We start from the raw sequence: 12,181 nt of genomic DNA on the forward strand, positions 1-12,181 counted from the left end.
ACATAAAAGATTAAATATAATTTTCTTTTTGAATGGTTAATAGTTGTGTTGTTATGATTATCAGTTTTACTACATACAATTTTGTTTATACAAATTATTGGGACATTAATGATGCCTGGATTTGACTGAATAGAATTTGCATGTTATAAAAAAATGGCTAAATTATATTTTTCCATTCTTATTATATTCATTTTTACATTTGTCATCAATTTTTTTTTTTTCGTCTCAACTTTGTTAAATTTGTACTTTATCATATATGATCATTTTCTTATTAATTTTTCTGTTGAAAAAATATCACATATTGTGCATATGTGAAAAATATCACATCACATAACCCTTAATATCACATGTGCACTGTATCTTATTTTTTCTACCAAAAATTTTATTAAAAAATAGTTATAAATGGCAAGTATAAAATTTTATAAACTTGAGATGATAAGTTGACAAAAAAAAAAAAAATTAAATGTCTGGAAATATAAAATTACACTTTACCCTTCATTTAGCATTTTCATGTATGTTTATGTATTAATAAAGGGATAAATGTGATATGTATATATGGACTAACATTATTACATTTTCGTCTTATAAATATAAAATTAGTACATGAAAATGTTATATAAGAGGTAAATTCAATTTTTTTTTTTTTTTGTGCTAAAGTCAGCACTATTCATGCAACCATAATGAAAGGACTCACGCGTAAACAATGAATTTTCGAAAAGAGTATAAATGTATCATATCCAATGAGGTTACATATAAATAAATATATTGAGTGTCATCACCTTTTCAAAAACTCAAAACTGAAAATGAAAACACAAACCAAGTACGCCCACACAAGCTCTACATCTGCATAAACCAATACATACATAAAATTTTCATCTATCCTCAGAGCTTTTTTCTTCTAGAGAATGTCAATCAGAACTGAGATTATGGAGCAAATTCTCTCCATTCCATACAACTCTGAACGTATAATATGGAGCAAACTTATTTCAATGACAATCAACAACAATACAGGTCACCCATAGTCAGAGAGTCCTCTATGTAGCTATATATATCTGCGAAAAAACCATGTTGAAAATCTGCCTATCACAAAATTATTTCTTTAGCGTATACGCAGCCGGGAAAGAAAATAAAAAAGGACTGCTATAGTATTTGCACCAAGGAGGAAGCGGTGTATCTCACACTCCTGCTGCGGAGAGATGCCTTACTGTGTTAATTATGTCTTCTGCTTTCGACCCTTCTTTCGTGTAGGCGACGAGTGGGCTATCCCGCGGAACTATGTCGTCTCTTAGACAGCTACCGGTTGGTCTGAGCAACTCTTCCGAGCCCTTCATGACAGTGCCTTTCATGATGAGGGTCTTGTGCGTGCCAGAAATCATTTCCTCATAATCCGTATCACCAGTTTCTCCGAGAATTACATACATATTAGCCACGTTCAATCGCCAACGAACAAAAAGATACCTGTTAATCAGAATTCAGAAAAAAACAATCACTGTACTTTGCTCTGCTCATGAATGCAATAAGTAAACCTTTTCTACCCAATTACAGAGGTTTGCCAGGATGAAGAAGAAACGGACATTTTCGAACTAATATGCATAATCGAGAATAATCTTCTTGTTCTAATTTGCCTTATAAGTTGGGCAAGACTATCAATATTTGCAGCAGTTGTGTGTTACCTGAGAGCCTGTGAGCGAGATGCAAGGAGAGGAATAACTTGCATTCTTGTAGAATTTCGGCAATACATTAAATGGCAACGAAGGCCCCTCATCCTAAGCTTTTGCCTCATATCATCCACCCTTTTGGCCTGCAAGTCAGACGTAATCAAACTTAAATATGATCCAACCACAAGCGTCATATTTGTTCAATGAGAATTCCTGTTTCATAGAGCTTTACCAACCTTACTGAGATCCTTTATTAAGTACGACAGGCAATGGGAGTTGCTTGATTTTACATCTTCTTCAATAGCATTTGAAGATTGTCCGAATTTTCCGCCTTCTGGTGTATTCATTAGCTTCCAAATGGTCTTTTTCAGACCATCCAAACCCCACCGGTAATCGATATGTGACGCATAGTCCGGATCAGGGCAAAGCTTTCCGTCTTCCCCAGGGTAATATAATTCACTACCACTGCTACAAATTAATGCATCAAAGTCATTTACTTTAATATTCCCTGACTTCAAGAACTCAATCAGTTCCGGCATCGGCATAGCGGTTGATAAGGCAAATCCTGAATGTCTTGCAATTTGTTGATCTGACCTAATTGCCTTGGAGATCTCTTGGATAAATTGAATCATCTTCTTTTCAGGAACTCCTTTGTCGTCATAGCAATCAAGTGCTATAACAATCAGTTTACGTCGCTTTCTCAACATCGGGTACTTGCTCGGCGTATCAGTCAATTTCTTGTCAGAATCAGAATCCCGTGCCCCCGATTCCGATCTCTTCATTTTGCTCATAACACGTTTAACTTGGTCTTGCACTTCAGAGTTATTACCAGCAGCAGCCGCATCGAGCGTTTCGTTTAATGATGTTCTCTCACCGTCAATGGATAGCCTCAACGACATATCTAATACATCTTTAAGTGAATCATTCAGGGACTCATCTGCAGCCAGCTCGTCTGCTGGCGTGTCGGTTTTCCATTGCGGGTGCCTCATCCGACAGGCTGCAACCCTGGTCAAGTATGTTCGGCAGTGTTCCGGCCATGAAAAAAGATGAATGTTTCTCAAGCCATTCCTTCTGCACTCGTTCCACAAGTTCTTTTCTGAGACTAACTTAAGAAGTGCATCGGCAATTGACTGCTGATCATGAGGATCCACAAGCAGACCGTTATTCAGTGCCTGTATCACATAAGAAATATGATGCATTATTAACTGATCCAAGGAAAAGTAAATTTTTCCATCATTTTCGACTTATCTTTCTAACATCAAGCTGATTATAACATAAATAGTATCATCTGTGAGCCATATTTACCCGATGAATATCCACCGGCCCACCATTCTTAGTTGCCACCATTGGGAGTCCATGAGCAGCAGCCTATAATTACAAAGTCAAGAGTTCAATGATTGTCCCCATCTGACGGTGAAGCAAAGTAAAAGCAGTACGACTGAAACAAACCTCAATTAGCGTAAGTCCAAAGGGCTCAATGAAAGCTGGATTTATGAAGACTCCCTGCAAATATTTACAACAATTTACAAGAGGGTTTCAGAGGAAATTCGTAGAATTCTCGGCCAAGAATTAAATAAACCTTTGTCTTTCCAGCCAGGCGGTATATTTCTGGAACATCGCTTTGCTTGTGATGTTTAGGGAAAGCCACTAGCCCATAGAGGTCATACTTGTCGATTAGCTTTAATACAGTAATAAGAACACTAGCATTTCCTCCAGACATCTCATCTATATCATCCCTGTTCCCCATTATAAGAGTCTGCATAAAATCATAAATTTAGATATATGAATCTTCAAAAACTTTTGCCCGTTAATGTCCATGTAGTTGCTTATGTTGGCTAACATACAAGATTAGCAAGCTCTCTTAATGGGCGGCATTCTCCAAAGGCTTTCAACAGAGTTGTTATATTCTTTTTTGGATCAGGTCGTGACAATGCCAGAATCATCGGTTTGTGTGGATTTGTCAAGAACCGCATTACCTAACCAAACAACTTAACAACTTGTAACGTAGATAATGTGTATCATTCTGATGGTAAACAGTAAGTTATGCAGATATGATGCTTACTTCTGACCAAATAGCAGGGACTGCCTTAGGGGATGACCCCTCGGAATTGGTTAGTGCCATAAGGTCACCTTCACCTTCGGCACTATCTTCTTGAACTACGACATTGCTAAAGTCCATCCCCGGAGGAATAACCTGCCAAATAATTATGATAACGAATTTGAGAGTTAAAGGGTCGGATTTGAACTTAAAAAATTTTAGCTTGCAAGCATTGACTTTGTTAAAGAGACTTTAATAACAGTTTGCTTATTGTCAGTTTCTGTTCTGAGAGGTCATGCTTACTGCCATCCTAGGCATAAAACGTCCATGACAATTGACCCCGCGCCTTCCACGAGCCCGCAAAACTTTCTCCAGCTTTACATCGAACCCATCATATAGTCCCCATTGTTCTTCAATCTCCTGCTTAGTGCTTGTTATTACCAGCTCCGCTGCATCTAACGAGAGCTCTTCAGCTTCGATTCTTCTCATAATCCTGTATGTCGAATTAATATCCTCTTTCGACTGGCGTCCCTGCTTAAGAAGCTGTTCTAGCTTGTTTCTACCCAAGGAGTGCCCTGTTAGAACCATCGGAACATTTAAAGCACCCGATAGGAGAGCAGCACTATCACCTGCATCTGCATAATGCCCATGGATGACATACGGCCAGACGGGCTGTCCTCCGCCGATTTGTTCCCCCAAAGCCTTCGACATATTAAGAATGTGCGCCAATGCTCCATCAACAAACTCCTGAATATAAGGCCACAATAATTCCTTCCTAAGATACTTATCCCGAGGACCAAACGGTATTCTTACAATATAAGCCCCGCTACTTTCTCCTAGATCAGCATCATCAGCACCTGTGCTAAGCATCTCTGTGGGCTCACCATAACTCCAATCTACTTCAGGTGAGGAAACTTGCCTCGTGAACAGATCCACTCTATAAACTCCCGGCATCTTAGCAAGTGCCCGAGCAAGCTCTACAACGTATTTAATCTGTCATTTTTTAAATGAAAGAAAGTTAACAAACACAACTTGAGGTAAGGAATGTTATGCCGTAGAGCACATTGTATACTACCTGACCACCAGTGTCAGAATCCCGACCAAGCTCCATATTTTCACCACGGACCAGACCATGTAAACTGATCAAGATGAGATGGTTTTTATCAGAAACTATAGGCACAATGACCTCTTAATGACACATAGTCAAAATACACGACAATTATTCCTCATCCTGAAAAAATGAGCTTTATTAAATGGATATTGACTACGGACGTCACAGCAATGCCACTTTATGAACTGAAAATCATCTGTCTATAAAAAGTAATTTATAGTTGCAACTAGTGAATACCTCACCCTGATAATTAATTCCAAAGTATATCGACTTCTTCAGAAATATCTTTTTTATGGTACAATGATGCTTCAAGCAAACATCAACTGCATTTAGAAACCTATGCTGATTTGTCTTATACCTAATTAGAATAATATAAAGCTTCTTCTCTGTGTTACTGTCCGACCACACCTCCAAGTTGGAGCTGTTGCGCTGGAACTTTTTCCTGGGGCTGTCAAGTGAAACTGCCTCTGCTGACACTTCTCCTTTCTCCCCTTCCGACAGATCTTCTGACATATCCTCCGTCACATCCTTGCGACCTTGTTCTCGTTCCCACCTCCTGTTCGCTAACCGTTGCAAATCCTCCCATTCCAACTATCAGAATACACATATTAAAGCCACACGCACATGGATAAGGAATTGGAAACAGTTAATAAACAGAATGAATGCATGCCAAAAGAGAATTTAGAATGCCGACCCTTCAGTAATTGCTCATCTTCCGCTCATAGGACGATATAGTTCAGTTGGTAGCAATAAACTTGCACACATATTGTTCGAGTCTATAGTCATCAAACACTACCACTAAAATCCACCACTTGTAATGAAACCATAAACTCACAGCGCTGATATATATGGAGCCCAAATAATAAAAAAAGTGTTGACATAAAACAATATAAAAAATAAATAAAAAATAAAGAATTTGTGAGATCATCTCAGCCTCGTGTTGGGGAGTCATTTGCTTAAGTGGCTATTAGTAATTATGTTAATTCCCCTGTGGAGAAGCATAAAAAGCTTACAGTTCTGATAATAGACACTAAATTTATCTGACACCCACAGATTCATTCATCATCACAAAATTCTCAGAGAGCAAAAAGTTGCAATAGAACAAACAGTAGTTGACAAAATAACCTTTTTGCAACTCTAATCCACACAGAATTCTACATCAATTCAACATATTCCACAGTTGTTTGTGATTCACACAAAGTCAGGAGTCAAAAAGCACTGAAGAAAAGATATAACAGAAAGAAACAACAAAAATCTTGCAGAAAAAATTCCCTCCTTCCCCACCACTGACCCGCGAATCAAACACGAATTCCTATCAAGAACCCCACAAGAAAAATCACCTGAAGAAAGCACACTCTTTGAAAATAACCAAAAGGAATGGAAAATGAGAAGATACACTTACGTACTGCGATAAAGAATCCCACTCAAGAATCACCAGAAAAGAGAAGGCTCACACACACAAATTTAGAATCCATTGAGAATCACCAGCTGAAAACAGAGAACACACGGACAAGCACATATACATATGCATACATACATATATATATAGAGAGAGAGACCTGCTTCTTCTTGCGGGCGAGATGCCAAATGCGCCAGCACATGTTCTCGAGCCTGGAACTCCTCTCCCTGGAGTTCCTGGTAGCGACGACCTTGATCCATGTCCTGTGAAGATCACTCTCATCAACCCCTGTAACAACTTCCTCCACAAAGTACTTTGTGGGATTGAAATGACCTCTATCCCTCACGTTCACACCAGGCCCCGCCTTGTTCTCTTCGATGGCTGACGCCCCACTATCCAATATCGCCTCCAAATACCCATTTATCCACTCATTCGCAGCCATTTCTGTTCTTCTCTCTTTCTCTCTCTTCCACCGCTCTCACCTCAAGAAACAAAAAACCAAGAAAGAAATTTCTCTCCAAAATAAATTTCAAGAAGAAAAAGCCGATGCAAATGAACGTGAATGTCTTTAAACAAAAGGGTCGGAATTCACATGCAAGAAAGTTTTGGATATTTTTCTTTTTCCATTTTCTTCTTTTTTTTTTTTAATTTTATTTTTCCTTTGAAGAATACGTAGTGCTGATTTATGAAAACAAGTCTGCTGAAATTTGAGGTATGTGTTGTATCATAGTATGAGAAGTTGAAGAAGAAAGAGAGAGAGAGAGAGCGCGAGAGGGAGATTGGTATGGGAGGGGGTGAGGAGGGAGAACCACATGGCACTTGGATGTGGGTCCCTTGATTGACACGTGGCATTCAGATCTAAGTGGGTTTAATGGGTCATCTACGTATCACCCCTGTTCATCTAAACTTTGTATATGAAAAATATAATTTAAAGAATTAAAAAAATAAAATTATATGCACTCTAAAGTAAAGTGAAATAACATAAATATTTTCTGTTCTTACAAAATTAAAAGTATATATTTTAAAATTATAATTATAAATACACACTCTCTTAACATCCAACATTTCTGTACGATTAAACGCAATTTACATTTGTTTGATATGAAAAATAGGTAAAAAAATTCATATAAACAAAATTAGTAAATTACATCTTTGTATTTTTTAAAATGAAGCAAATTATCTCACTACCAGTAATTTAAACAATGGTTTTTTCCCCCAATATATAGAGGATATTTTGCTTCGCTTTTTTTCTTTTCAATAGGGAGTTTTTTACTCTTTTACATATAAAAAGCGGGTAAATTATATTTTACTCGATTTGTATAATTAAATCTAATATTAAAAAATATTAAATGTAATATATACACAAAAAAAAATTATTAAATGATATAATTATTAAAAATTATTAAATGTAATATTTTTCTTGCTAAATTTATTGTTAATATAAATTAGCAACAAATTTCACAATTTTATAAGAAATTGGTGTTGTTGTTGATTAAATTATTTCTTATTTCAAAATTATGAAGCTGCTTTAAATTAAATAAAGACGAAGACCCAAAAAAGGCAGATATTTTATGATCATATTCTTGTACTAAGAATTAAAATTATTAATGTCAAATCAGTATTTCTTTTATATTATAAAAGAAAATATATGTCGATGGATTTAAGAAGATGAAATATTATATAAAATATACCATTTTTCTCCACAAAATATCACAAGGAAATAGATTTATTCAATTTTTTTGGTGTAGCAAGAGTGGGAATTAAGTCCAAATATTTTTGTCATAGGACAACTATATAAATTTAATGTTTTTATTTTTTTTTACTATTGTATTTATATAAAAAAAAATATGCAATTTAACCCTTTGTGATATTGTAAATGTGTAAGTTACTCCTTATGAAAAAAAATAGCAATTTACCCTCTGTGTTTTTTTAAAATTAATCAATTTACCTTACTTTATTAGACAGTGAATAAATTACTTTATCTTAAAAAAAATACAAGAAAATAATTATTTTTTTATAAAAATATAATTTACTTATTTGTAATATCACATGGAATAAATTGCATTAAATTCTTATAATATATATACTGGTGAATTTATGTATATGGAATAAGACTGCACTAATTATATATATATATATATATATATTCATAGGTGTACAGTACACATGTTTCAATGTTGTCCGGTTCCCAATGCGAGGTGGGCGCTTTTGCAGAAGTTTCAGTCACTGATTTGGAAGCAGATGGATGTGGAGTTTGTGGAGGTTCTAACTAAGAGTCGTGTTTCTGCCTTTCTTTGTTGCTATTCTTCGAGTGGAGACTGTGAGTCCACGGCAAAGTCTCCAAATCGAAAACACGGTACGTATTTTTATAATTTTTTATTTTAATATTTATATTTAAAATAGGATAATCGTTGCAAATTATTTTAATTAATTAATATTAATTTCTTTACTAGATAAAATAAAATAAATAAATAGTAGAGAAATAATAAAATAAATAAATAATAGAGAAATAATTATTTCAATTTTTTATTTTTATTTAATAAAATACGTTATATATATATAGGATCGATAAACTAGCAACGGTTGCCATTACTTCATTAATATAATTAAAATACATTAAATATATGATCATAAAATTGCAGTTTCATTCTCTTATTTTTTGCAGTTTATTTCTCTTATTCTTTGATGGTAATTTATGTTAAAACGTTATATATTAAGTACGTTTCTCATTAAAATCTAATCGACGAAACACAAGTTACAAAAATCTTTAAGGAATGAGAGTATATCGTTCTTTAAAATATTCTATCCATGTGATAAAAAAGAAAAAAATAACAAAAATTGACTTCTTATATTTTTAATTAAATTATAAAATAGTTGATATTATTAATTATGATCTTGTACTCTATACTCAAGTTATAAACTGCCAGCATTATCCGCACACTCGATGAGTTTGCTTAATTTTCTACGTATAAGATTATAAATATATTTGATAAAATTATTTAATATATTTTTTCCCTAAAGTGTAAATACTATAGTTGTATTTTAAATCATTTTAGTCGATCATCTTCATTTTCTCACATTAACATTTCTAAACTTTACATTTTATTTCAAAGTAGTACGTCCGACCACTTTTTAGCAAAAATCTGATCGGAATTTGATTTTATTTTTCCTATCATGTGTTTTTTACTTTAACCCTTTATGTTTTAAAAGTTGATAATTTTATCAGAAAAGAGCGGCGAAATTATGGGGCATTCGTTCTTTTGCAAATTTTGGCAGGACCTTGGTTGAAGAAACCGTCGTCGCAAAATCACACTGAAATTCTAGTCGTAAACGTGGGATAAAATGATTCTGTCGCAAGTTTGCGGCACTTTTGCAATGTAGTTACATCATTGAGGCATTTGCAATAAAACTTTGAAATGTTGCAAATTGGGGATACGCGACTTATTAGTAGTGCATTGTGAAGTTCGTCGTTGACCGAACAAAATGCAACAAGCTTAAGATTGCTACACTTTGTTGCGACTATTATAGAATTTGCAACAATTTTTGCGATGGACATGTCACTCATTATATTTGTGACTATCACGATTTGTTGCAAATTATAAATGTCAGTCTCTAATGACTACTGATGGTCGTCCAATTCCGTCGCTAGAGTAACATTTACATTTATTTTCATTGCAATTTGCAAAATTCATTGTTGCAAGTCGTATAAAATTTTGCGATACTTCCATCACAATTTTGAAGCATTTTTGTCCGTTGGTGACATATATTTGCAACACACTTGTGGTAAGCTATAAAACTCAAAAAGGTTTGTGATACTACTTTGTGGTGAATTCGATGTTTAATAAATTTTGTCAAATATTTAACGTAAAGTCGTTGCAAATACCTAGTCATAGTCTTCTATTACAAAATATGGTCATGAAATAATCTTGTTCCAAATTTGCGACGAACCCCAAAGATTTTGCGATGCCTATTTCTTCCCCCAAGCGCCTCTAAATTGTGTAACAAAATTTACAGTAAAATATGTGTAGCAAAGTCTCGACACAATAAAATTATTTTTTTGGTGTTAACTCTCCATTTCTCCAATCATTAGGTAAGAAATTATTTTAATTAATTCACTTGCATGGATTTATAAAATACTTTTCAAATTAAAAAGAGATGAAAAATAGTAAAAATATTAAATATGCCATATTTTCTAACTTAAGAAAAAACAACATTTTGACCTGGTTCTAGATAGAGATGGCAACGAGGCCAGGACAGCTAGAGCCCCGCTCAGGTCGGGACGAATTTAGTACACTTGTTGGTGGGGTCAGGGGCTAGTCTGGAGCCAATAAAGTGAAACCCAGTAAGGTCCGGAGCAGGTCTCGAACTTTATCCTAGACCCACACCGAACTCACCCCCATTGGTTTCTTTAATATATTTTTTTTATATTTATAACTAATATTTAATATTGGTTATTAAAAAATTATGGTATTAAATGTAAATCCTTAAGTAGTTTTGCATATATCCAACGCTATCTAAGAAATACAAATCATAAAAAATTGGTCGAATAAATTATTTGCATTATATAATTCATTTTATTTTTTTACAATATTATATAATTTATTTTAGATAACAAAATTATGTTAAAGTATTTAAATTTAAAATGATATTACATTTTGAAAAAAAAAGTAGTTGATGTATCGTTTTTGTTATATAATTCATATTAGATTGAAAACTACATTAGAATATCCAAGTTTAAAATGATATTACTTATTGAAAATAAAAATTAGTTGAATGTATTCTTTGTATTATATAATTTATTTTAGATCAAAACTATATTAAAGTATTTAAGTCTAAAATGATATTACTTATTGAAAAAATTAAAAGAAAAATTATCTAAATATATTGTTTGTATTATACAGTTTATTTTAGACAAAAAATTATGTTAAATTACAGACATCTAAAATAATATTATTTATTAAAAATAAAAAATTAGTTGAATCATAAATGTATTATTTGTATCATATAATTTATTTTAGATAAAAAATTTATATTAAATTACCTACAACTAAAATAATATCACTTGTTAAAAAAATAAAAAATTTGTTGAATGTATTTTTATATTATATAATTTATTTTAGATCAAAGTTTACGTTAAAAATACCTAAATCTAAAATAATATTATTTATTAAAAAACAATAAAATATTATTGTATATATATATATATATAATTTGAGAGTTGAGACATTTACATAAGATACAAACCTATTCGGAATGGGGTTGGGAGGGGTGGGGGGATTAAACCTCAATTAAAAAAAAAAGAGAAAAGTCTTAAATCTTCAAGTCAACAAGAAGTCAACAACAAAAGCTCATCAAACTTCAATCATCAGCCAATTTGTGACTAGAAAAATACCTAAAACCCAACTCTGATCCCCCAAAAGCCTCAGCTATGTTAAAACAGTCACTTCATTTAAAAGTTTTTAAGTTGTTATTGTAAAAAATTATTTAATATTAATATTTTAATAGACCTCTAAGTATGAAAATTCTGCACGTACAACCTTTCTTTTATAAATAAATGATAGCAATATTTGAACCAAAAATATTTTATTAGACTTGACTTTGATGTCGTGTAGACGACAACTTATTTTGATAAAGGGCAAAATGCAATTTTAATCTACAAACTATAAGGTGGTGGGCTTTCACTCCTGTTCGATTTGTAAATTGCAATTAGTTGAGCGCTATAATTAACCAAAAAAAAGAAGAAAAGGTCTAAAACTCGTTGAAAAATGCTAAATTGACTTAAAACTATCACATGCGTTGCATGTGACCTAATTTATTTAGGGCTTTCTAATTTTTTCAGCTAATGTGGCATGAGAAATGTAAGAAAAAAGTGTAATTTTGACCCTATAACTATAGAATGTGGCCCACATTTATTCTAAATGTTACTAGGTCAAAAATGCCACATCAGCAAAACTTATATGAAAATTAAAAAAAAA

At 33.1% G+C, this 12,181-nt stretch overlaps 1 protein-coding gene across 1 annotated transcript; it reads right to left on the minus strand.

The window, feature by feature from the left end:
* Positions 1-821: 821 nt before the first annotated feature.
* Positions 822-6,967, minus strand: LOC105179612 (probable sucrose-phosphate synthase 2). The gene is made up of 12 exons (XM_011103256.2): positions 6,367-6,967; positions 5,166-5,398; positions 4,772-4,835; positions 4,000-4,689; positions 3,721-3,852; positions 3,503-3,634; positions 3,238-3,414; positions 3,108-3,161; positions 2,964-3,026; positions 1,895-2,830; positions 1,674-1,801; positions 822-1,458 (listed from the first exon to the last, which is right to left on the minus strand). The coding sequence occupies exons 1-12, from the start codon at positions 6,646-6,648 to the stop codon at positions 1,176-1,178; spliced, it is 3,174 nt and encodes a 1,057-aa protein (XP_011101558.1). The 5' UTR covers positions 6,649-6,967; the 3' UTR covers positions 822-1,175.
* Between the last annotated feature and the right edge of the window lie 5,214 nt (positions 6,968-12,181).

This window comes from Sesamum indicum, unplaced genomic scaffold (genome assembly GCF_000512975.1).
Source record: "Sesamum indicum cultivar Zhongzhi No. 13 unplaced genomic scaffold, S_indicum_v1.0 scaffold00177, whole genome shotgun sequence".
Taxonomy (NCBI): Eukaryota; Viridiplantae; Streptophyta; class Magnoliopsida; order Lamiales; family Pedaliaceae; genus Sesamum; species Sesamum indicum.